General features: G+C 59.8%; 4 protein-coding genes across 5 annotated transcripts in view; 3 read left to right on the plus strand and 1 right to left on the minus strand.

Annotated features, from left to right (window-relative positions):
* The first annotated feature begins 29 nt into the window (after nucleotides 1-29).
* EIF3I (eukaryotic translation initiation factor 3 subunit I) lies at nucleotides 30-6,362 on the plus strand. Its single transcript, XM_041417312.1, is given in 11 exon segments — nucleotides 30-66; nucleotides 69-160; nucleotides 359-451; nucleotides 533-620; nucleotides 1,085-1,150; nucleotides 2,762-2,911; nucleotides 3,301-3,428; nucleotides 4,199-4,309; nucleotides 4,585-4,674; nucleotides 5,077-5,270; nucleotides 6,305-6,362. Coding segments are annotated over 11 exon segments (1,107 nt in total).
* Nucleotides 6,363-6,384: 22 nt separating this feature from the next.
* Nucleotides 6,385-13,998, minus strand: LOC121342840 (myotubularin-related protein 9-like). Of its 2 annotated transcripts, XM_041417548.1 has the most exons (11): nucleotides 13,744-13,998; nucleotides 12,475-13,235; nucleotides 11,945-12,053; nucleotides 11,138-11,263; nucleotides 10,896-11,069; nucleotides 8,816-9,033; nucleotides 7,557-7,718; nucleotides 7,334-7,475; nucleotides 7,045-7,265; nucleotides 6,812-6,963; nucleotides 6,385-6,693 (listed from the first exon to the last, which is right to left on the minus strand). In XM_041417548.1, the coding sequence occupies exons 2-11, from the start codon at nucleotides 12,654-12,656 to the stop codon at nucleotides 6,509-6,511; spliced, it is 1,671 nt and encodes a 556-aa protein (XP_041273482.1). In that variant the 5' UTR covers nucleotides 12,657-13,235; nucleotides 13,744-13,998; the 3' UTR covers nucleotides 6,385-6,508. The 2 variants fall into 2 exon arrangements, with proteins under 2 accessions (XP_041273482.1, XP_041273480.1); XM_041417546.1 differs by lacking the exon at nucleotides 13,744-13,998 and having other exon boundaries at nucleotides 12,475-13,360.
* Nucleotides 13,999-14,181: 183 nt separating this feature from the next.
* Nucleotides 14,182-15,508, plus strand: FAM167B (family with sequence similarity 167 member B). Its single transcript, XM_041417549.1, has 2 exons — nucleotides 14,182-14,517; nucleotides 14,942-15,508. The coding sequence occupies exons 1-2, from the start codon at nucleotides 14,260-14,262 to the stop codon at nucleotides 15,203-15,205; spliced, it is 522 nt and encodes a 173-aa protein (XP_041273483.1). The 5' UTR covers nucleotides 14,182-14,259; the 3' UTR covers nucleotides 15,206-15,508.
* A 2,146-nt stretch (nucleotides 15,509-17,654) lies between these two features.
* LCK (LCK proto-oncogene, Src family tyrosine kinase) overlaps nucleotides 17,655-24,615 on the plus strand; it is a 12,662-nt gene continuing 5,701 nt past the window's right edge. The window contains exons 1-7 of the mRNA XM_041417517.1: nucleotides 17,655-17,792; nucleotides 22,563-22,669; nucleotides 22,770-22,851; nucleotides 22,934-23,024; nucleotides 23,104-23,202; nucleotides 23,486-23,589; nucleotides 23,665-23,814. Coding sequence (XP_041273451.1) covers nucleotides 22,568-22,669; nucleotides 22,770-22,851; nucleotides 22,934-23,024; nucleotides 23,104-23,202; nucleotides 23,486-23,589; nucleotides 23,665-23,814 — 628 coding nt within the window. The 5' untranslated portion in view covers nucleotides 17,655-17,792; nucleotides 22,563-22,567. The remainder of the gene's footprint in view (nucleotides 17,793-22,562; nucleotides 22,670-22,769; nucleotides 22,852-22,933; nucleotides 23,025-23,103; nucleotides 23,203-23,485; nucleotides 23,590-23,664; nucleotides 23,815-24,615) is intronic.

Here is a 24,615-nt window from a genome sequence, read left to right on the forward strand (position 1 = left end):
CCATCACTCCCCCCTCACCCGCGGTCGCCATGGCAACGCCGCTGCACTTCCGGCTTCCCCCGGAAGCCACTCTGTTGCCATGGAGACCGTGACGTATTTCCGCCGCGCCGCCGCCATCCCGGAAGTGCCGCCCCCCTCAGGGCTCAGCGTGGCCGCCATGGTGAGAGCGGGATCGCCGCGGGCTCGGGGGTGGCGAGTTTTGGTCGCCACCGCTGATTTAGCGGCTCCGCGCCCCCGGTCCGGAGCTCCTTGGCCTCCCCACCGCGTCACAGGAGCCCCGGACCGGGGACCGCGCTCTCCCCCGTCCTCCCCCTCATTTCCCCCCCTCACTCATTTATTATTTCATCATTAATTACAGAAGCCCATCCTGCTGCAAGGCCATGAGCGCTCCATCACTCAGATCAAATACAACCGCGAGGGAGACCTGCTGTTCACCGTGGCCAAGGATCCCGTGAGTGCTGCCCACCCCCGCTAATTAACCGATAATTAATCAATGGTTCGTTTTAAATCATTTTTTTCCCCCTCCTCGCAGATTGTCAATGTTTGGTATTCGGTGAATGGCGAGAGGTTGGGCACCTACAACGGGCACACGGGAGCTGTGTGGTGTGTGGATGCCGACTGTATCCTTTGATCCCAGACCGGTTTTATTCCATGTTTTAGTGGCTGAATCATTCCCGGAGTCTCCTCCCGGCTGCTCCTCGTTTTCCTCTCCAAAAGGAGCATTCAAACTCTCCTGCTGCCTCTCCTTTTCCCATCTTTTGGGTGTTTTCCCATTTGGAGTAACATCCCGGTGGATATCTGGATTTGTTGTGCCTTTTTGCTGCTTCTCTGGGTATTTGGGAAAGATTTTCCACAGGCAGCAGAGATAAAAGTGGGGAAAATTTATTTAAATGCAAAAAACCTGAACTTTTTCTTTTAAATTTCTTGGAGAAAAGATGGGATTTTGCCGTGGGAACACTTGGCCTCCGTGCTGCCTTCCCTGGGGCAGATTTTTCCCCAAAAAAATCCCTTTTTGGGTGCAGAGATGTTCTCTGAGTGCCCAGCAGGGGAGTTTGGGGCTGAATTTCCCTTAATGGTGACCCAGGGGACACCAGGCACGTCCTGACCGGCTCTGCTGACAACAGCTGCCGCCTGTGGGACTGTGAGACAGGTGAGGCAGCCCAGATCCTGTGGGACATCCCTGGGACATGCCTGGGACACTGCTGGGACATCCTGGGACACTGCTGGGACATCCTGGGACACTGCTGGGACATCCTGGGACACTGCTGGGACATCCTGGGACACTGCTGGGCTTGGGGACACTGCTGGGACATCCCTGGGACATGCCTGGGACCCTGCTGGGACACTGCTGGGACACTGCTGGGCTTGGGGACATCCCTGGGACATCCGTGGGACATCCCTGGGACACTGCTGGGACATCCTGGGACACTGCTGGGGCTTGGGACATCCCTGGGACATCCTGGGACACTGCTGGGGCTTGGGACATCCCTGGGACATCCTGGGACACTGCTGGGGCTTGGGACATCCCTGGGACATCCTGGGACACTGCTGGGGCTTGGGACATCCCTGGGACATCCTGGGACACTGCTGGGGCTTGGGACATCCCTGGGACATCCTGGGACACTGCTGGGGCTTGGGACATCCCTGGGACATCCTGGGACACTGCTGGGGCTTGGGACATCCCTGGGACATCCTGGGACACTGCTGGGGCTTGGGACATCCCTGGGACATCCTGGGACACTGCTGGGGCTTGGGACATCCCTGGGACATCCTGGGACACTGCTGGGGCTTGGGACATCCCTGGGACATCCTGGGACACTGCTGGGATATCCCTGGGACATCCTGGGACACTCTGTTTTTAATGAGGAAAACATTTCCCAGCTCCCTGAAAATCCCTCTTCCCTGTTAAAATCCAAGGCTCCCCTAAGCAAGGCTGGAAGTGACAGAGCACAGAGATGTGGAACTGGATCCACTCCTAAATTTTCTTCCCACCTAAAGAATTCCAGGATTCTATTCCATGTTGTTTTTAATGAGGGAATCACTTCCCAGCTCCCCTGAAAATCCCTCTTCACTGTTAAAATCTGAGGCTCCCCTGAGCAAGGCTGGAAGGACCTGGAACTGAATCCATTCCTAAATTCCCTCCCAGAGCATTCCAGGGTTCTATTCCATGTTGTTTTTAACGAGGGAATCACTTCCCAGCTCCCTGAAAATCCCTCTTCACTTTAAAATCTGAGATTCCCCTGAGCAGGGCTGGAAGTGACACCTCAGCACAGGGCTGTGGAACTGAATCTGTTCCTAAATTCCCTCCCCACCCAAAGCATTCCAGGATTCCATTCCATGCTCTCCCAAGGTGTTTTTAGTCAGGAAATCACTTCCCAGCTCCCTGAAAACTCTTCCCTGTTAAAATCTGGGGCTCCCCTGAGCGAGGCTGGAATTGTCACAGCGCAGAGACGTGGAACTGAATCCACTCCTAAATTCCCACCCAGGTTCCATCCCAGGTTCCATCCCATGATCTCCCAAGGTGTTTTTAATAAGGAAATAATTTCCCATCTCCCTGAAAATCCCTCTTCCCCTCCTTTGTTAACATCTGAGGTTCCCCTGAGCGAGGCTGGAATTGTCACAGCGCAGAGACGTGGAACTGAATCCACTCCTAAATTCCCACCCAGAAGATCCCAGTTTCCATCCCAGGTTCCATCCCATGATCTCCCAAGGTGTTTTTAATAAGGAAATCCTTTCCCACCCCTGAGCTCTGTGTCCCCAGGGAAGCAGCTGGCCCTGGTGAAGACCAGCTCGGCCGTGAGGACGTGCGGCTTCGACTTCGGAGGGAACATCATCATGTTCTCCACGGACAAGCAGATGGGCTACCAGTGCTTTGTCAGCTTCTTCGACCTCAGGGACCCCAGCCAGATCGGTGAGGGGCCAGGGAATCTCCCTCAGGGGGTCCCACAGGGATTTCTGGGGTTGGGGCAGCCTTGAATCTCACCCCGTTCCCATTCCTTCCCCTGTCCTAAGTTGCTCTAACCTGGCTTGGGATATTTTCAGGGATGGAGTAGAGGAGATGCTTCCCTAAAAAATCTCTTTGCTGGGTGGCTGGGAGTGGTTGTGGGGTGATCACATCAGCAAGGACACAATTCCTTCATCCCCTTCCCTGTGGGATTCCAACATGCTGCCCCTGAGCTCCATAAACAAAAATCACCAAGGAATCCACTTTGAAATGCTGGAAAAGCCCAAATCCCAGCTGAGCAGGGGACATGGAAGGATAAGTGCTGGCTGTGGGTGGCTGATTGCTGCTTCCCCCAGAGAACAACGAGCCCTACATGAAGATTCCCTGCAGTGACTCCAAGATCACCAGCGCCGTGTGGGGCCCGCTCGGGGAGTTCATCATTGCTGGCCACGAGAACGGCGAGCTCAACCAGTTCAGTGCCAAGGTCAGGGCCTGGGAGAGCATTCCCAGGGGGAGCAGGGCTGGAATGGGGCTCTGGGGGGCTCCACAAACAGCAGCTTCAGCAGGGATCAGTGAAATGTGGGGCTGTCCTGAGCGAGGCTGGAATTGACACAGCACAGAGAGGTGGAACTGAATCCATTCCTAAATTCTCTTCCAGATCAAAGCATTCCAGGGTTCCATTCCGTGTTGTTTTTAATGAGGGGATAATTTCCCAGCTCCCTGAAAACTCCTTTTTCCATCCCCTTTTTAAAATCTGATGGAACTGGATCCATTCCTAAATTCCCTTCCCACCCAAAGCATTCTAGGATTCCATTCCATGCTCTCCCAAGGTGTTTTTAATGAGGGAATCACTTCCCAGCTCCCTGAAAAAAATTCCTCTTCCCCTCCTCTGTTAAAATCTGAGGCTCCCCTGAGTAAGGGTGGAATTGGCACAGCACAGAGACGTGGAAATGAATCCATTCCCAAATTCCCACCCAAAGCATTCCAGGGTTCTGTTCCATGTTCTCCCAGGAATCTATTCCATGTTCTCCAAAGGTATTTTAAATGAAGGAATCACTTCCCAGCTCCCTGAAAACTCTTCTTCCCCTCCTCTGTTAAAATCTGAGGCTCCTCTGAGTGAAGTGACACAGAGCAGGGACATGGAACTGAATCCACTCCTAAATTCCCACCCAGAGCATTCCAGGGTTCCATTCCATGTTACTTTTAATGAGGGAATCCCTTCCCAGCCCCATGAAAACTCCTCTTCCCCCCCAGTCAGGGGAGCAGCTGTCCAATATCAAGGAGCACACCAAGCAAATCAACGACATCCAGACCTCCCGGGACATGACCATGTTCATCACTGCTTCCAAGGATAACACAGCCAAGGTGAGCTTTTCCTGCAGATTTCCTGGCAGGATCTCTGCTCAGAGGGAGTTTTGCTCCCTGGGGAATGTTCAGTGAGAAAGGGGAGGTGCTAAATGAACAGCCAGGCGTTGAAAATTAAATATTTGGGTATTTCTCTAGTTTGTCAGTTCTGGAAGGTGGAAGACTTGCCTTTCTGGGGGAATATTTTTGGGATTTGAGCTTGCAGAGGGAACACCCGTGCAGGTGAGGCCCAGCAGCTGGAGCTGATTCATGAATTTCTCCTTTTCCCCTCGTAGCTCTTTGACTGCACATCCCTGGAGCACCTGAAGACGTTCCGGACGGAGCGGCCGGTGAACTCTGCTGCCCTTTCCCCCATTTTTGACCACGTAAGGATGAGCTCCCTGAGGTGTCACTGATCCTGGGAATCCTGCATTGTGGGAGTTCCCAGTCCAGCCCAAAACCAGGACTCTGGAATGAGCCTGGGGAATTTTGCTGGGTCAGGCACTGGGAACAAATCCTCTGATAGAATGTGTCAGGGAGGTGGGAATTCCTCAGGGGCTTGGAGGCCTGCTGAGGGATTTGTGGGATCTGTGGGATCAGTGGGAAGTGCTGGAGGCAGTCACCACCTCTGGAAGTGTCCAGGGAGCCTCTGGACCTGGCACTCACTGGTTCAAGGTGGGATCAATGCTGGGCTCCATCTTGGAGGTCTTTCCCAACCTCAGTGGTGCCAGGATTCCCTAAATCCCTAAATGAAGAGCTGTGATTTCTCTGCTTTCCCTCCCCTGCAGGTGGTGCTGGGAGGAGGGCAAGAGGCCATGGATGTGACCACCACCTCCACCAGGATTGGCAAATTCGAGGCCAGGTTGGTCCTTTTCCCTCTGGCAGGGCTGAATCCTCACCCAGAGCACTCCTGGCACCCCAAGGATTGCTCTTCCCTTTCCTTTGGGAAGCTGGCAGTGCTGGAGGAACAACCCCTTGCCCAGTCCAGGGGCTGTTGGAAAGGCCTGAAGTTGTTCTTGGCAGGGATTTTGGGGGCTGTGGGAAGTTGGGGAAGTGGGAACTCCAGCAGCTGCAGTGGCTTTTACTGGGAGAAGAGTGAAGGGAACTGGGTTGGCTTCCTGCCCTGCTGGGCATATTTATAAACCAGGGGAAGGGAAAAAAAGAGGAAATAAATAGAAATATTTTCTAAACACAAAGAAAAGCACCTCTGTGGGGTTTTTTTTTAGGTTGGTTTTCCCCGTTTGGACCAAAATCAACCCAAGGACTTTGTTTTCCCAGCTCTGTTGCCAGTGCTTTGCTCCACACCCATGGAGCTCTGCTGCTCCTCCTGGGACCTCTGCCCATCCATGACCTCCTTCCCAGGGAGGCTGCACAGCCTCAGGCCCTGCCCTGAAGTGTGAAAAAGCTGCAAGTGCAGCAGCCAGGAATTGTTTTCCAGCTGGCACGCACGCGCCCGGCCCTGGCGCTCTGTTTGTCTGCTGGGCTGACCCCGGGCCAGCTTCCCTCATGGAGCAGTTATTTCCTGCCCTGGCAGCTCCTGCTGCACATCCTCGCCCTCCCACCCTCCTGGCTCTTTCTTTTTTTTCCTCTTTCCTTCCTCAAAACTGGGCTCAAGGGCAGAAATTCCCAGGCTGGCTCCAGGCTGCAGAGGCTGCAGCCTGTGTGATTTTGGGGTGTTGGTTTTGTGTGTCCTGCTGGGGTGGTTGTGTGTGATTGTTGGGTTTTTTGGTGTGATCTGCTGGGGTTTCTTTGTGTGATCTGTTGGAGTTTCTTGGTGTGGTCTGCTGGGGTGTTTTGGTGTGATCTGTTAGTTTTTTTTCTGTGATCTGCTGGGTTTTTTGTGTGTCCTGCTGGGGATTTTCTGTGTGATCTGTTGGAGTTTCTTGGTGTGATCTGCTGGGGTTTTTTGGTGTGATCTGGCTTTTTTTTGTGTGTCCTACTGGGATTTTTTGTGTGATCTGCTGTTTTTTTTTCTATCATCTCTTGGGGTTTTTTGTGTGATCTGCTGCCCTTCAGCTCCAGAGCCATCCACGGGCACTGCTGCAATCCCAGTGGGAAGGAGCAGCTTCCTTAGGGAAGAGCAGGACACAGGCAAGGGCTGGGAGAGAGATTTACTGAAACGAGCTCAGGGTGGGCAGCTGAGGGAGGCTCTGTCCCCTGTCCCAGAGCTGCCCACGGGGTCTGTGTCCTGCACAGCCCTTCCCACGGGAATTTCCAGCGTCACCTTGTCCCAGCTTTCCCGGTTTCACCGTTCTCTGTCCCAGCAGGGGGCTCAGGGAGGGGCTGGCTCAGCCTTTTCCCTGCGCTCTCCTGGAGGGAGGAGTTCTTTCCCTGCACCAACCTCTGGATCTCCACCCAGGCCTCATCCAGGTGCTGGGAAGGACGGATCCAACGAAGGAAGAAACCTGGGAGAGAAGGGGCTGGGGGTGAGCTCAGCCCTGTCACACAGGGAAAGGCACAGCAGCCGCCCCTGAGCCAGCCCAGCTGGGAGCTGGGGCTGGATTTTGGGAGGATCCCACTCACCCTGCCAGAGCTGGATGCTCTGGGGCTCCACGGAGGGCCAGATCACCAGGGGGTTGTGTGAGTACAGAGGGTTCAGGTACTTGTGCCTCTCCTCAGGCTGGTTCAGCCAGGCCCACAGCGAGTGTGTGCTTTCCCTCACCTTACACAGGCTCCTGTGGGGACAGGTGGCACACATTCCAGTCCCCAGCAGTGTCACCTAAGCCGCGCCAGGAGGGCTTTGTCCCCTCACCGACCTCTCCTTCTCGTTGTTGCACAGGAAGGTGCCGTAGGCCGAGGCGTAGGCGTTGTCCAAGAGGGTGAGCAGCAGCTGCTCCCCGAATTCCAGGGAGAAGGGGAACTGCCGGCTCAGCTGCCACACGCAGTCGAGGAAGAGGAGGAAAACCGGCGCCTCCTGCTTCCCCCGGGCGTGGGAGGAGGCGGAGCGGGCGCAGCGCAGCTGGAAGGGGTGCCCGGCCTGCGGGAGACCCCGGCGTGAGGCACCCAGCCGGGCTGGGACCCCCGCCCTGCCAAAACAGCTCTCACCTGGATCCACTCCCGCTCCAGCAGCTCCTGGAATCCCTCCAGGGTGCGGCAGGCGGGGTCCAGGATGAGCTGGGCCAGCGCTGTCACCAGCAGCGTGGTGTCCGTGCCCTCGGCGCCGTGCACCAGCACCGAGCAGCCCTCCCTGCCGGGGCGAGCCCAGCGTTTTGGGGCGCGTTGCGGGCACGGGAAGGGCCGAGACGGCCACGGTGCAGCCCCCCCTTACCTGTCCAGGCACTGGGCAGCCAGGCAGGCCGTGCTCAGGGCGGCCTTGACGTGGCTGAGCCAGCGGCTGCCCTCCAGCCGGCCCAGCCAGCGCTCCATGCTCGGAGCGGGCTCGCCGCACGCCTCCGCCAGCCGGGCAAAGCTCTCCTGCAGCGGGCGGCCTCTGGCAGAGGGGACAGAGCTGGCTGGTGTGCTTTTGTGCTTTGTAATGGGTTTGGTTTTGGATCCCCTTATTTTCCCCAAATGGTGGATCCCTTTTTGTACACCCTCCCTGCGTAATCATTCTCCTGGGTTGAGATCATCCCCAAATCCCTGCCCTGGCTCTCTGTCAGTCACTCACATCCCATCCTTTCCATCTAGAACTTTCAGGCCAAGTCATCGAGTGTTTAGTCCGAGGCCAGGGCTCAGCCCCCCCAAGTATTATTTTATACCCTATCCCAAATGTCCATCACTAAGGTTTCATCCCTTTAGGGCCTTTATTAGTCAACAGATGCATCTACCTTTGGTTTCCTCCCTCTTTAAATATAACCTCTCACGGTTATATTTAAACCTCAAGGTTATATTTAAACCTTGAGCTTCCTTTTGTTTTACTCTGAGCAAGGCGCACACTGAGGTGTGGGGCTCCTGAGGAGCTCCGAATAAACCTTGGATTAACCCCTGCTCAGTCACCTTTTGTCCCCTACCGCTGTCTCCAGTGTCCCCTCTGCTGCAAAGGCCACTAGCCCAGCTGCCACCAGTGCCCTTGGGCCACCAGTGGGGGACACTGGGAGGCACCCCGAGAGACAGAGCCAGTGTGGGGCTCGGTGTCACTGTCACACAGGGGGGACAGGGCCCTGCCTGTTGTGGTGCACCAGTTCAGTTGTTCCCTCGCCCGGGGTGATTGGGAATTTGCACAGAACAGTTTTGTATTGCACTGTGTAGCTTATGTTACATCATGTGGTTTGTTACCCCTTTTCCCCATCACCTGGTCTGTCCCCCACCTGTCCCGGTACCCCTGGTGGTCTCTCCCCTGGGTCACCCCTCACTGGTGTCCCACTGGCTGTGGACTCTCCTCTGTCCCCATCCCTGCTGCCAGGGAACGCTCTCTTTCCTCCCATGGGTTTGTCCACCTGATGTGTGTGTTGGAATAAACAACAACACTTCCCACGAGGAGGAGAGCGCTTCTCTAATCTTTTACCTTCACCTGTGAATTATCAGGGTCTGGAGCTGGCCGGAGTGCACCCCGGCAGCCGGGGAATCGCGTTCTTCGCCTGCCCTCACCTCTCCAGGGCGCGGTGGAGCCGCCGCCACTGCGGGTAGCAGGATTTGGGCTCGGTGCCGCCGCCGCCCATCCGCGCCTGCTTGGCCGCCTGCGCCGAGCGCGTGTCGATGACGAAGCCGCGCTCGCCCTCGTCCAGGATTGTCCCCAGGAGCCGCTCGTCCTCGCGGCAGCGCCGCCGGTTGGGACCCGTCAGGGGCTGGCTGCTGCGGAGCAGGGCCTGGGGACAGCGGGGGACACCTGGGAATGGGCAGCGGGGGGACACAGAGCCAGGGTGGCCTTAGGGAGCATGAGGGGATCCAGGGTGACCTTAGAGAGCCTAAAGAGAGCCAGGGTGGCCTTTGGGAGCATGAGGGGATCCTGGGTGGCCTTAGAGAGCCTAAAGGGATCCAAGGTGGCCTTAGGGGCTCCAGGGTGGCCTTAAAGAGCCTAAAGGGGATCCAGGGTGGCCTTAGGGAGCATGAGGGGATCCAGGGTGACCTTGGAGAGCCTAAAGGGATCCAGGGTGGCCTTAAAGAGCCTAAAGGGGATCCAGGGTGACCTTAGAGAGCCTAAAGGGCTCCAGGTTGGCCTTGGAGAGCCTGAGGGGGCTCAGAGTGACCTTAGAGAGCCTAAAGGGATCCAAGGTGGCCTTAGGGTCTCCAGGGTGGCCTTAAAGAGCCTAAAGGGGATCCAAGGTGACCTTAGAGAGCCTAAAAGGGACCCAGAGTGGCCTTGGAGAGCCTGAGGGGGCTCAGAGTGACCTTAGAGAGCCTAAAGGGATCCAGGGTGACCTTAGGGAGCCTGAGGGGATCCAGGGTGGCCTTAGAGAGCCTAAAGGGGATGCAGGGTGGCCTTAAGGAGCCTAAAGGAGATCCAGGGTGACCTTAGAGAGCCTGAGGGGGCTCAGAGTGACCTTAGCTTAAAGGGGATCCAGGGTGGCCTTAGAGAGCCTAAAGGGGATCCTGGGTGGCCTTAGGGAGCATGAGGGGATCCAGGGTGGCCTTAAAGAGCCTAAAAGGGATCCAGGGTGGCCTTAGAGAGCCTGAGGGGATCCAGGGTGGCCTTAGAGAGCCTAAAGGGGATCCAGGGTGACCTTAGGGAGCCTAAAAGGGATCCAGGGTGGTCTTGGAGAGCCTGAGGGGATCCAGGGTGACCTTAGGGAGCATGAGGGGATCCAGGGTGACCTTAGAGAGCCTAAAAGGGCTCCAGGGTGGCCTTAGGGAGCATGAGGGGATCCAGGGTGACCTTAGAGAGCCTGAAAGGGATCCAGGGTGGCCTTAGGGGGCATGAGGGGATCCAGAGTGACCTTAGAGAGCCTGAAGGGGCTCAGAGTGACCTTAGGGAGCCTAAAGGGGATCCAGGAGAGCTGGAGAGGGATTTGGGACAAAGGATGGAGGGACAGGGCACAGGGAATGGCTCTCATGGCAGAAGGCAGGGATGGGTGGGATATTGGGAATTAGGAATGGTTCCCTGGGAGAGGCTGGAATGGCTTTCCCAGAGCAGCCGTGGCTGCCCCTGGATCCGGGGAAGGACAGGGCTCGGAACAGGGACAGCAGCGGTGTCCCTGCCCTGACAGGGGTGGCACTGGATGAGCTTTAAAACATCCCTTCCAACCCGATTCTGGAATCCTCTGAAGCTGGAACCCCCTGTTCTGCAAGGCAGGGGGTGAGGGTGGCAGAGGGACGGGGGGCAGAGGGGCAGGGACAGGGCACAGGGAATGGCTCTCATGGCAGAAGGCAGGGATGGGTGGGATATTGGGAATTAGGAATTGTTCCCTGGGAGAGGCTGGAATGGCTTTCCCAGAGCAGCCGTGGCTGCCCCTGGATCCGGGGAAGGACAGGGCTTGGAACAGGGACAGCAGGGGTGGCATTGGATGAGCTTTAACATCCCTTCCAACCCGATTCTGGAATCCTCTGAAGCTGGAACCCCCTGTTCTGCGAGGCAGGGGGTGAGGCTGGCAGAGGGACAGGGGGCAGAGGGGCAGAAGACAGAGGGACAGGGGGCAGAGGGGCAGGGGGCAGAGGGACAGAGGGACAGAAGGCAGAGGGGCAGAGGGACAGAAGGCAGAGGGGCAGAGGGGCAGAAGGCAGAGGGACTCACGGTGCCGTTTTTGGGGTGGAAGTAGCAGAGCACGGGGAAGCGGCCGCCCTGCCGGAACCTCGCCGCCCTGGCCACGGCCTCATCGCCCACGGCCGCGGGCACCAGCACGGCCCGCGGGTACGAGGGGCAGGCGCTGAAGTCGCCGTTCACGGTGCTCAGCCGCCACTGGCTGGTCTGGGGGGACAGGCGACATCAGCGGCGGGGCGCGGGGCAGGCGGCGGCTCCCGGCCGGCGGGGCTCACCTGCGCGGCCACCCGCTGGAGGTGGCGCTCGGCGACAGCCAGGTGCCAGCCCTGCTGCAGCCGCAGGCTGGGCGGGCGGTGGAAGAACGGGTACAGCATCATCACCGAGTCCACCGAGGACAGCGCCTGCGAGGCCGGTTTTACGTATTTCGTGAAAAAATAATTTGCTGGGATTTTTTTTTTTTTTCTCCTGAGGAGGCTGAGGAAAGGAATGTAAACAATGATTGTCTGCTGCTGTGGGATGCAACAGGTGCAGCTGGGATTGGGGCATGTTAATTGTTTGTAATTAATGGCCAAGCACAGTCAGCTGGCTCGGACTCTTTGAGTGTCACAAGCCTTTGTTATTCCATTCCGTTCTTGTTCTTTCTAGCCTTCTGATGAATCCTTTTCTCTCTATTGTTTTCGTATAGGTTTAATGTATCATTAATATAATATAATATAATATAATATAATATAATAATGATATATATCATAATATAATAAACCAGCCTTCTGAAACATTCAGAAGATTCTGAATGTTTCAGGAGTCAAGATTCTCTTCTCCCCACTCATCCCGGGAGCCTCCTCACACAAAACATCAACGGCGGGGCTGCTAGGGGACACCGCGGCTGGCACTGTCCCCGTGTGCCAGGGCAGCCGGCACTGTCCCCGTGTGCCAGGACAGCTGGCACTGTCCCCGTGTGCCAGGGCAGCTGGCACGGTCCCCGTGTGCCGGCGCTGCCGGAGCCGCGTGTTTACCCAGTTAATGCCCGACCCAGAGCAAACACGGCAGCGCTTTTCCCCTCTCGGCCAAGCCTTTGGGCTCACCTCGATGGAGCTGGCGACGTTCAGGCACCGCTCCGTGCCCGGGATCTCCAGCTGCAGCACCCGCAGGTCCTTGCAGCGCAGCGTGATGGTGCCCGAGGAGCCCGAGACCCTGCGGGAGGGGGGCCAGGGCTGGCTGGGGGACACAGGGGACAGCAGCGAGCCGCCCTCTCCCCCCGGGGGCTGGGCCGGACTTCAGGCTCTGCCATCCGCCACCGCAGCCGGGCTGGGTGGCAGAGAGGCAGAGATGCCAAACCCGGTGTCCCGCAGGGTGGCAGAGAGGCAGAAATGCCAAACCCGGTGTCCCGCAGGGAGCTGCGGCTCCGGGGGGGTTGGTAGCAGCCTAAATTCTGCACTCTGAGGAGGAGAGGAGTCCGTGCCCGCTCTGCCCCGCCAGGAGGGAGAGGAAGAGGAGAGGAAGAGGAGAGGAAGAATAAGAGGAAGAGGAGAGGAGAGGAGAGGAGAGGAGAGGAGAGGAGAGCCATCCTCCAGCTCGGGCACGGTGACAGCGACAGCCTTGGCGACAAGCCCACCTTTTCTCCACGGCGTCCACGTTGCGGATGAGCAGCCAGAGCTCCAGGTCGCCGCGGGGGCAGGAGGAGAGCAGCAGGTGGTGGCTGGTGATGCACAGGGTGCCCCGCACCGCCGCCACCCCCGGCCGCGACAGCAGCACGTCCTCCACTGTCGCCGTCTTGATCAGCTCCGAGAACTCCATGGGCGCCGCCTCGGCCCGGCCGGGGAGGGAGGAGAGGGAAAAAAAAAAAAAAAAGGGGAAATCCTGCGGAAACCCCTGCCCTGCGAGTCACGCGGCGCGCTGTCCCCTCTCCGTGTTGACATTGTCACCTCCCGCACGCGGCAGTGCCACATGGCTCCGCCGGGCAGCGGGGAAACTGAGGCACGGAGCTGGCTGTGGTCTCCGCTGCGCCGGAGGGGATTTTTTTGGGGAGGGAATGGGATGGCGGGGAGCAGCTCCCGGTCCTTCCCTGCCCCGCTGGGCTGCACCCCGTTACCGGCCCCGGCTGGCAGCGTCCCCGCGGGCTCTGCTGTCCCCAAAGCCACCCCCGGGGCTGCGGACGGGGCAGGAGAGGAAGAGGAGGAGGAGGAAGGGTGGTGGAGGGGGTGGCGGTGCTCCTGGCCCGGCCACCCCTCTGCTTACCTGCTCGGGCTGGGTGGCAGATGGGGACCTGGGGGACAGGTGGGGTCCTGGGGGGGACAGGCAGGGACCTGGGGGACAGGCAGGGACCTCGGGGACAGGCACAGTGCGAGCAGGGGACCTCAGAGTGCCAACAGGGACCTGCTGGCCATAAGGAGAGGGTTTTTTGGGGTGCAAACGGGAATTTTAGGGTGCAAGCAGGGGACCTCGGGGGACAAGGAAGAAGCTCGGGGTGCAAGGAGGGGATTGGGGACCCCGGGTGCCAGCGGGGGAGCTCGGGGTGCCGGGAAGGGGATTTGGGGGTGCGGGAGGGGCAGTTCGGGCACCTCGGGGTGGAAGCGGGGGGTGGCGATGGCCCCGCACGGCCCGGCCCGGCCGGCGGATGTCGGGTTTAAGGTGGCCCGGCCCGGAGGGGGCGGCGATGCCCGGGGCTGGGGCGGGGGGCTGGGGCCGGGGGGGGTCTCTTCGTGCGCTGCGACAGCGAGGGGACACCGGGGGGACCGCGGGAAGGGACACGCGAGGGGACAGCGGGACTGGAGAGCAGCGCGGGGGGAGCACGCGGAGGATTTGGGGGTTGCCCTGGGGGGGCTGGAGGGGACGGGGGAGGGCAGGTGAGACGCGGGGGTCGCAGGTGAGACCCCTGAGGCACCTCGGCTGTCCCTGGAGCCCCGCGGGCAGCGGGGAGGTGGCACAGGACAGATCCGGACGCGGCTCCACCTTAAGGTCCCGTCCGGGTGCGGGACCCCGGCTGCCCCCCCCGGGCACCCCCCCGTTTCTTTTTCCTTCCTCGAGCTTTTTTGGGCCCCCCCAAGAAGCGGGGAGGGGCGGCTGAGCCCGGGGATAAATCATTCCAGCTCCTCCGTGCCCGGTGAAGGCTCCGTCCGGGAACGGGCTGTCTCCTCCCAGGCGGAGACAATGATGTTAAAAAAGAAAATAAAAGGGAAAAAACAAAAACCAACAAAAAAAAACCCCAACGCAACAAGCCAAAAATACTCCTCTGGATAAGGAAATTCCTGCCCATCGACCTCGGGGTGGATAAAGAGCCGGGAGCGGGCGCAGCCGGGGCAGGGGTGGGTGGGTGGTCGCGGGCAGGGTGGGGGCTTCATTCCCCCGTGGAGGGCGCAGAGAGCAGCGGGGCTTTTGGTGCTGCTCTGCTTTGTCCCACATGGCTTTCAGCCAGCTGAAATTCAAGGAATTGGGCGAGGAGGAGCCGACCTGGGAGGAGGAGAACCTGGAGAGCGTCAAGGCTCTGGCGGCCAAGCTGAAGCTGCAGACGCGCAGACCCTCGTACCTGGAGTGGGAAGCGCGGGTGAGGGGCTGGGGGGCACAGCAGAGCCCCGGGCACCCCCGGCAGCAGCAGGGCGGTGGCGTTTGTGGCTTTGCCACCGTGGAGGCGGCTCTGGAGTGGCTCAGGACGGAGCTGGTGAGTTCAGGACGGGGACACGGAGCGGGATTGGGGACACCGTGCCCGACCCCACCGGGCACGGCGGGGTGGCGGGGCGTCCTCTGCCCGCCCTGCTGGCTCTACACGAAATTCCCAAGATTTTTCGTGGCTCTGCGGTGTCGGGGTCTCTTGTCACCCCCTCCCGCTGCGCTGGGGGTGGCACGGGGGGGCACGACCAGAGCTGTGCGGGTGGCGCGGGGGGCACGGAGTGGCACCGCGGGCCCCGGGGTCGCTTGTCACCCCCTCCCTCTGCGCTGGGGGTGGCACGGGGGGCACGACCGGAGCTGTGCGGGTGGCGCGGGGGGCACGGCGTGGCACCGCGGGCCCATGGCCGGGTTTGTGCCCATCCCCGCGGCCCGGGCGGCAGTGACATCCCGCTCCACGGCATTCCCTGTCCCCGCAGCGGGAGATGCAGGCCCTGGACCAGCGGCTGGCGCAGCAGCTGATGCGGCTGCGGGCGCGGCTGCACCGGCTCAAGGTGGAGCAGGCGTGCCACCAGCACAAGGAGATGCTGGACGACGCCACCTTCGGCCTCGAGGGCTGCGAGGAAGACTCGGATCTGCTGTGCACCATCCCCCCCAAGGCCGCCTTCCTGCTCTCCACGCCGCTCAAGCACATCGGAGTCACCCGCATGAACATCAACTCCCGCCGCTTCTCGCTGTGCTGAGCCCGCCCGCGGGGACACCCCGGGGACACCCCGGGGACACCGCGGCTCTTTGGGGACCCCCGGGGCTCGGGGCAGGTCGTGCTGCCCACAGGGTGATGCCACACTGCGGTGGCACGAAGTGGCGTCGTCCACGTGGGTGTCACCATCCTCAGTGCACGGGAATGTCACCATCTCCATGGGCACGGGAATGTCACCATCTCACAGGATTGTCACCATCCCCATGGGTGTCACCATCCCCAGGGCACGGGGCACAGGAATGCCACCATCTCCCCCACAGGCACGAGATTGTCACCATCCCACGGGAGTGTCACCATCCCTATGAGTGGCGCCGTCCACGTGGGTGTCACCATGCTCAGGGCACGGGAATGTCGCCATCTCACGGGAATGTCGCCATCCCCCTATGGGCACCTCACGGGAATGTCGCCATCCCTGTGGGGCACGGGAATGTCACCATCCCCCTGGGTGTCACCATCCCCAGGGCAAGGGAATGTCACTATCTCCATGGGCACGGGAATGTCACCATCCCTGTGGGGCACGGGAATGCCACCATCCCCATGGGTGTCACCATCCCCAGGGCAAGGGAATGTCACTATCTCCATGGGCACGGGAATGTCACCATCTCACAGGATTGTCACCATCCCCATGGGTGTCACCATCCCCAGGGCACGGGGCACAGGAATGCCACCATCTCCCCCATGGGCACGAGATTGTCACCATCCCACGGGAGTGTCACCATCCCTATGGGGCACAGGAGTGTCACCATCTCCCCCATGGGCACAGGAGTGTCACCTTCTCCATGGACACGGGAGTGTCACCATCCCTACGGGCACGGGAATGTCACCATCTCACGGGAATATCACCATACCCACGGGCACAGGAGTGTCACCATCCCCCCAAGGCGTTTTGGGGCCTGGCCCTGAGGGTGGTGGGCTCAGCCCGGTGGGAATTGTGGGGAGCAGCCCTTTGAGGTGCAATAAAAGGAGCTGAGGGTGACAGCTGGTGGCTTTTCCCTGTCTGTGCCTCCAGACGTGACTCCTGGCCTTTTTTTGGGCGGGTGACAACTCCAGGTGCCCCGTGGGGATGTGATTTCCACAGAGCCCTGAGTGAGGCAGTGCCAGGGAAGCTGTGGGGATCATTTTGGGGGCCGTTTCTCCTTCCCAGGACACGAGGAGGGCCCGAATGTGCCCCCCAAGCTGCCACATCCCCTCCTGTCACCCCCGGGCTTCCTGCCTGTGCCTGCGGCTTCTCTCTCGATCAAAGCAGCCAGCACAATGCTGCTGTGGTTCTCAGCCTCCTCCAAAGCAGCGCTGCCAGCCCCCAGGGCCACCGCGGGTCCCCTCGCTGCTGCCCCGCCACCGCGGCTCTCAGGCTGCCCAGGCTGCGGTGGCACCGCGGTGACACGGCGGTGACAGCCCGAGGGGGGCTCCGGGCTGTGTCCTGTGGCACACAGGGGACGCAAGGAGAAGGGTGGCAGTGCCAGGAGGGGCCCCCGGGGTGGAGCAGGGGGTGCCAGGCTGGCGCAGGGCACAGAGGGGACAGCGCAGGGCACAGCCGGTGCCAGCCCCCGGGGCTCTCAGCGTGCCCTCGCCCGGGGACCCGCGGTGGCAGGAAGCCATCGGGGTTTGTCACTCGCTCTTGCGGTCGGGGGTGAGCTGAGAACGGGCTCGTCGTGAGTTTGCTCATGAGGCAGGAAACCGGGGCGAGGCGGGGACAGCGGCGGCGACGGCGCAGCCGGCCCGGGGGGCTCCGCTCTGCACCCCGAAAGGTTCGGGGGGATCCGCTCCGCATCCCACACGGCCCGGGGGGCTCCGCTCCGCACCCCGAAAGGAACGGGGGGCTCGGCTCCGCACCCCGAAAGGTTCGGGGGGCTCGGCTCCACACCCCGAAAGGTTCGGGGGGATCCGCTCCGCATCCCACCCGGCTTGGGGGGCTTCGCTCTGCACCCCAAAAGGTCCGGGGGGCTCCTGTCTGCACCGCACCCTGCTCGGGGGTCTCTGCTCCGCACCCCGTAAGGCTTGGGGGGCTCCGCTCTGCACCCCACAAAGGTCGGGGGGATCCTCTCCGCACCTTACTCGGCTTGGGGGGCTCCGCTTTGCACCCCATAAGTGTCGGGGGGCTCCTCTCCGCGCCCCAAAAGGCCCAGAGGGCTCCGCTCTGCACCCTGAAAAGCTTGGGGTGCTCCTCTCTGCACTGCACCCGGCTCCCGGGGGCTCCGCTTCGCACCCCAAAAGGCTTGGGGGGCTTCTCTCAGCACCCCGTTTGGCTTGGGGGGCTCCTCTTCGCATCCCACAAGGCTTGGGGGGTTCCTCTCTGCACCCTAAAAACCTTGGGGGTTCCTCTCTGCACCCTAAAAAGCTTGGAGGATTCCTCTCTGCACCCTGAAAAGCTTGGGGGGCTCCTCTCTGCCCCGCACCCATCTCGGGGGGCTCATCACTGCACCCCACAAGGCTCGGGGGGCTCCTCCCCGCCCCCCAGCCGGCCCGGGGGGCTGCTCTCCGGCTGCCGAGGATGAGGAGGATGCGACGGGCGCGGCCCCAGCGGGACATGGCCCTGTGAGAGCGGCCCCTCCTCAGCGCCCTGCCCGCAGGTGAGAGCCAGGGAGGGGTCCCAGCAGCCGGGGGGGGCTCGGGGGGCACCCGTGGGGTGGGGAGGGGTGAGCTGCCCTCTCCGAACGCCCCTCGGAGGGATGGAAAGGGGGTTTGGGGTAGTTTTGGGGGGGATGGGGGAGCCAGGCTGGGCTCTCCATCCCTCTGTGGTCTCCCGGGGGGGGGGACAGGCGCTGTCCCGATGTCCCCTGCCCGCCTGGGGGTCCTGCCAGGGGTGGCAGTGGTGGTGCCCTCGCAGGGCTCCCCCCAGACCTGCATTTCCCGGGCACAGCAGGAGTTTTGTCCCCAGGGCACAGCAGTTCTGTCCCCAGGGCTGTGCCCGAGGGACAGGCAGCAGCTCTGTGCCAGTCTCTCAAGGTTGGTGTCCAGGTTGGGGCTTCAGGAGCTCAGAAATTCCCTTTTTTGGTGCTCAATTTGGAGCTTCAAGTGCTCAGAAATTCCCATTTTTGGTGTTGCATTTGGGGCTTCGGGCACTCAGAAATTTCCATTTTTGGTACCAAATTTGGGGCTTCAGGCGCTCAGAAATTCCCATTTTTGGTGCCCAATTTGGTGCTTCAGGAGCTCATAAATTCCCATTTTTGGTGCCAAATTTGAGGAAATTCCCATTTTTGGTGCCCAATTTGGTGCTTCAGGAGCTCAGAAATTCCCATTTTTGGTGCCAAATTTGAGGCTTCAGGCGCTCAGATATTCCCATTTTTGGTACCAAATTTGGGGCTTCAGGAGCTCAGAAATTTCCATTTTTTGTGCCGAATTTGGGGTTTCAGGCAGTCAGAAATTCCCATTTTTGGTGCCCAAACTGGGGCTTCGGGCACTCAGAAATTCCTATTTTTGGTACCAAATTTGAGGCTTCAGGCGCTCAGAAATTCCCATTTTTTGTGCCCAAATTGGTGTTTCAAGCACTCAGAAATTTCCATTTTTGGTACCAAATTTGAGGCTTCAGGCGCTCAGATATTCCCATTTTTGGTACCAAATTTGGGGCTTCAGGAGCTCAGAAATTTCCATTTTTTTGTGCCGAATTTGGTGTTTCAAGCACTCAGAAATTCCCATTTTTGGTGCTGGCTCGGTGCCAGCCCCTCCCTGCCCTGGGGACACCGGCCCTGGTGACACTGCCATGCTGTGCCAGCTCTGTGTGCCCATCCAGGGGCTCACAGCTGCCTCACAGCTGGCTCAGGGTGACACCAGGCACGGGGTCAGAGTGACAAACCAGCAGGACCTGCCCAGGGCCACGTGGGCGGAAGGGACAGCACGGGGCAGGACATGGAGCCCAAATCCAGAGAGAAAAACCCCAAAAAGAGGGGCACACACCTGGCAAAAACACCTGAACACGCTCGGGGGGCACCTCCCTGCCAGACCCCTTTGGCACAAAGAAATTCGGTTTGCACAGATGCAGCCACCAAAAAAAAAAAACAAACCCAAAAAAACCCAACAAAACTGACTTCAAACACCCGTTTTTTTGGGGTTTTTGTTGGTTTTTTTTGTTTTTTTTTTTCTCGTGGCCCTGGTGCAGGTGAAACGGCTGCTGCTGCAGCTCGGTGGAAATTACTCTGTGGCTTGGGGCTGTAAGAAAAAAAGGCACAAAAGCAGCACCTCCCTCACAAAACTGACTTCAAACGCCCGTTTTTTTGGGTTTTTTGTTGTTTTTTCTTGGTTTTTTTTCTCGTGGCCCTGGTGCAGGTGAAACGGCTGCTGCTGCAGCTCGGTGGAAATTACGCTGTGGCTTGGGGCTGTAAGAAAAAAAGGCACAAAAGCAGCACCTCCCTCCTCAGCCCGGGAGGAAAAAACAGCTCCTGGCACTGCTGGAGGGGCGTGAAGAGCTCTGGGGGGGCTCCTCCGTGGGGTCAGGGGGTGCATTTGGGATTTCTCAGCTGTTCCTTTGCTCTGGATAAAAAATGTGGGCACTTTGTTGTTGTTCTCATCCCTAAAAGCTGAGCTCGAGCTGGGTCCTGCTCAGAAAAGCCCTCAAAATTGATGAATTTTGGATTTTTTACTCTCCTGGCTCTACCTAGATGAGATGTAGGAAGTCTTGATGGTGCTGGGAGTGATAAAAAAAGAGTCAGCGAAAGGAAATTTGTGTTTGAACACTGTCACCCTGCCTGCAGCGTGGCCAAAGCCCTTCCTGGGTGCCAAAATGTGTCCCCAAACGGGTGTCACCAGGAGCTGGAGGCACCAGGGTGGGTTTTGAGTGCCCAAAGCTGCGTTGCAGGGCACGGGGACCTCACTCCTGAGTGTTCCCCTGGCCAAAGTCGCCTGTCACCTGCTCCTCTGGCCACCCTGGGGACAGTCCTTGTGCTCCTCAGGGAGGTGGCTCCTGCTCTGGAAAATCGAACCTGGAAGTGCAGGCTGGGGGTTGGAGCGGCAACCCTGGGGACCCCAAACCCCCCTTTGGGGACCCCAGATCCTCTTTGGGGACACCAAACCCTCCCTAGGAATCCTAAACCCTCCTTGGGGACACCAAACCCTCCCTGGGGACACAAAACCCTCCTTAAAGATCCCAAACCCTTCTTAGGAACCCCAAACCATCTCTGGGATCCCAAACCCTCCCTGGAGACCCCAAACCCTCCTTAGGGAGCCCAAACCCTCCCCGGGGACACAAAATCCTCCTTAAGGATCCCAAACCCTTCTTAGGAACCCCAAACCCTCCCTGGGGACCCCAAATCCTTCTTAGGGAACCCAAACCCTCCCTCGTGACCCCAAACCCTCCTTAGGGACTCCAAACCCTCCTTAGGGAGTTCAAACCCTCCTTAAGGACCCAAAATCCTCCCTGGGGACCCCAGACCCTTCTTAGGAACCCCAAACCCTCCCTGGGGACCCCCTGCAAGGCCCAAACGAAGCCCCCACTGCTGTGACCCCCCTGGCACCATGGGAAAATTCAGATTTTTGGCCGTGCTGGTGCAAACCCAGGCTCCTAGGTAGGAAAAGAAGGCAAAAAACATCCCAAAAAAATCATCTCCCAGCCAGGCAGCGGGCACGGAACGGGGACCACGTGGACTGGCTGCCGTGCCAGAGGGGCACAGCTGGGCCGTGGCACACCTGGGCTGGCTGGTGGTGACAAAACCCTGCGAAAATCACACCTGGGCCCCTGGGACGAGGGGTTGGGGACAAATCCTGGCCCTGTGGGCGTGGGGGATTCTTCAGAATGAGCCTTTTCCGGGGCCCACGCGCCGCTGCCGCGGTTGTGCCACGCTCAGCACTCTCAGGAAGGCCAGAGGTGCCCACAGGATTTGTGCCACGCTCAGCACTCTCAGGAAGGCCAGAGGTGCTCAGGTTTTTGCCATGCTCAGTGTTTTTGGGAAGGCCAGAGGTGCCTGTGGAGTTTGTGCCATACTCAGAGCTCTCAGGAAGGCCAGAAGTGCCTGTGGGGTTTGTGCCACTCTCAGTCTCCCCGGGAAGGCCAGAGGTGCCCGTGGGGTTTGTGCCATGCTCAGCATTCCTGGGAAAGCCAGAGGTGCCCACGGGGTTTGTGCCATGCTCAGCGTTTTTGGGAAGGCCAGAGGTGCCTGTGGAGTTTGTGCCATACTCAGAGCTCTCAGGAAGGCCAGAAGTGCCTGTGGGGTTTGTGCCACTCTCAGTCTCCCCGGGAAGGCCAGAGGTGCCCGTGGGGTTTGTGCCATGCTCAGCACTCTCAGGAAGGCCAGAGGTGCCCATGGGGTTTGTGCCATGCTCAGCACTCTCAGGAAGGCCAGAGGTGCCCAGGTTTGTGCCATGCTCAGCATTCCCAGGAAGGCCAGAGGTGCCTGTGGAGTTTGTGCCATACTCAGAGCTCTCAGGAAGGCCAGAGGTGCCCATGGGGTTTGTGCCATGCTCAGCACTCTCAGGAAGGCCAGAGGTGCCCAGGTTTGTGCCATGCTCAGCATTCCCAGGAAGGCCAGAGGTGCCCAGGTTTGTGCCATGCTCAGGCTCTCAGGAAGGCCAGAGGTGCCCACGGGTTTTGCAGAGCTCCTGACAAAGATGCCCACGGGGTTTGTGCCACACTCAGAACCCTCAGGAAAGCCAGAGGTGCCCGCTGGATTTGCAGAGCCCATGCTGAGCTCCTGACAAAGGTGCCCACGCCCTGGTGGCACCGTGGGGACACCAGTGTCACCGTGGCTGAGCCTCGAGGGTGTTGCAGGGATTGGGGCTGCAGCAGGAATGGGGCTGGGTGTGCAGAGAGGATGGGGATTTGTAGGAAAAGGGGTTTGGATGTGCCCACATCCAGCTGTGAGATGATTTTAGGATCAGGGAGGTTCTTGCCCAGCCAGAGCTCGTTAAAGACAAGCTGCAGGAATGTGTTAATTGCTAATGGGATGTTAATGAGGAGGTTGTTATGTGCAGGGAGAGCAGAGGGATCAGCCCCAGAGCGGCACAGGAGGCACAGAGGAGCCTCAGGCTGGGCACTAATTGCCTTCAGTGGTTTTAATTAATGAAGGCAGGATAAATTAGGAGGAAATAACGGCTGGTGACAGAGTCAGGGAATGCCCTCAGCTGGGGAGCTGGGATGGGACAGTGGTATGGGATGGATGGATGGATGGATGGATGGATGGATGGATGGATGGATGGAGGGATGGAGGGATCCATGGATGGATGGATGATGGATGAATGGAGGGAATGATGGATGGATAGATCCATGGATGTAGGGATGGATGGAGGGATGAATGGAGGGAGTGATGGATGGATGGATCCATGAATGGATGGATGGATGGGGATGCACCGGAGAACGAGCAGAGGCAGGGATGGCAGTGCCAAGGCTCCCTGTGTCACCTCTGTCCCCACAGCCACCATGGGCTGCTGCTGCAGCTCGGACTACGACGAGGACTGGATCGAGAACATCGACATCTGTGAGCACTGCAATTACCCCATCGAGCCCGACAGCAAGTACCAGGTGAGGAGGGGGTGACAGACCCCAATCCCGGTGGCCAAACACCCCCAGAGGTGGCCAAATCCCACGAGCTGGGGGCTCACAGGGTTCCTGTCCCCAGCAGAGGCCAATCCGCAACGGCTCCGAGGTCCGAGACCCCCTGGTGTCCTACGAGTCCTCGTCACCCCCGTGCTCCCCCATGCAAGGTGAGGCATGACTGTGGCCTGGGGGGGCTGTGCCACCCCCAGACTGGTCACTGCCACCCTGTCCCTCCTCTTGTCCCCACAGACAAGCTGGTGGTGGCCCTGTACAACTACGAGCCCAAGCACGATGGGGACCTGGGGCTGCGGAAGGGGGAGAAGCTCCGCGTGCTGGAAGAGTGAGGAATTCTGGAGGTGCCCCAGCGCCCCCGGGGCCAGGGCAGGGCCTGGGGGTCTCACTGAGCTCTGTCCTTGCAGGAGCGGGGAGTGGTGGAAGGCGCAGTCGCTCACCACGGGCCAGGAGGGGCTGATCCCCCACAACTTCGTGGCCTTGGTGAACAGCCTGGAGCCCGAGCCGTGAGTGGGGATGGGCCAGGTGGGATGGAGGGATGGATGGATGGATCCATGAATGGATGGATGGATCCATGGAGGGATCCATGAATGGATGGATGGATGGATGGATGGACATGGATGGATGATGGATGGACGGATCCATGGAGAGTTGGATGATGAATGGATGGATCCATGGATGGATGGACGGATGGATGTGTCCCGGCAGGATCTGAGCTCTGGGAAGGAGCCTGGAGCATCCCACAAAGTGGCCCTGTCCCCTCCGCCCTAAGCCTGCCCCATTCCCCAGGTGGTTCTTCAGGAACATCAGCCGCAAGGACGCCGAGCGGCAGCTCCTGGCCTCGGGCAACACCCACGGCTCCTTCCTCATCCGCGAGAGCGAGACCTCCAAAGGTGCCGCCCGCGGGTCCCCGGGGCTGGGGGAGCCTCCGGCGGGCTCGGGGGTCCCATGGGTGTCCCTGTCCCCAGGCTCGTACTCGCTGTCCGTGCGGGACCTGGACGAGAGCCAGGGAGAGACGGTGAAGCACTACAAGATCCGGAACCTGGACAGCGGCGGCTTCTACATCTCCCCCCGCACGCCCTTCGGCAGCCTCAGGGAGCTGGTGCAGCACTACACACGTGCGGGATGGGAACGGGAACGGGCCGGGAACGGGATGGGAACGGGGCGGGAACGGGATGGGAACGGGATGGGGATGGGGTGGGGATGGGATAGGATCCATGGGATGGGATGGGATGGGAATGGGGCAGAAATGGGATGGGAACGGGGCAGGAACGGGATGGGAACGGGGTGGGAACGGGATGGGATGGGGTGGGGATGGGATAGGATCCATGGGATGGGATGGGATGGGAATGGGGCAGAAATGGGATGGGAACGGGGCAGGAACGGGATGGGAACGGATGGGGATGGGACGGGAACGGGGCGGGAACGGGATGGGGATGGGACGGGAACGGGGCGGGAACGGGATGGGAACAGGATGGGAACGGGATGGGAACAGGATGGGGATGGGGTGGGGATGGGCTAGGATCCATGGGATGGGATAGGATGGGAATGGGATGGGGATGGGATGGGAACGGGGCAGAAATAGGATGGGAATGGGGCGGGAAGAGATGGGGATGGGATGGGATCATGGGATGGGATCCATGGGATGGGATGGGATGGGATGGGATGGGATTGGATCCATGGGATGGGATAGGATGGGACAAGCTGAAATGGGAATAGGAGGCAATAAAAGGGGATGGTACAGGGTGGGATGGGACTGGAGAGGATGGAATGGGGCAGGGTGTTATGGGACAGAACTGGATGGGATGAGACTGGATGGGATGGGACCAGAGAGGATGGGAATGGAATGTGGCAGGCTGGGATGGGACATAATTGAATGGGATGGGATGGGATGGGGTGGGATGGGATGGGATGGGATG

Source organism: Onychostruthus taczanowskii, unplaced genomic scaffold (genome assembly GCF_017590055.1).
Source record: "Onychostruthus taczanowskii isolate IOZ18803 unplaced genomic scaffold, ASM1759005v1 scaffold56, whole genome shotgun sequence".
Taxonomy (NCBI): domain Eukaryota; kingdom Metazoa; phylum Chordata; class Aves; order Passeriformes; family Passeridae; genus Onychostruthus; species Onychostruthus taczanowskii.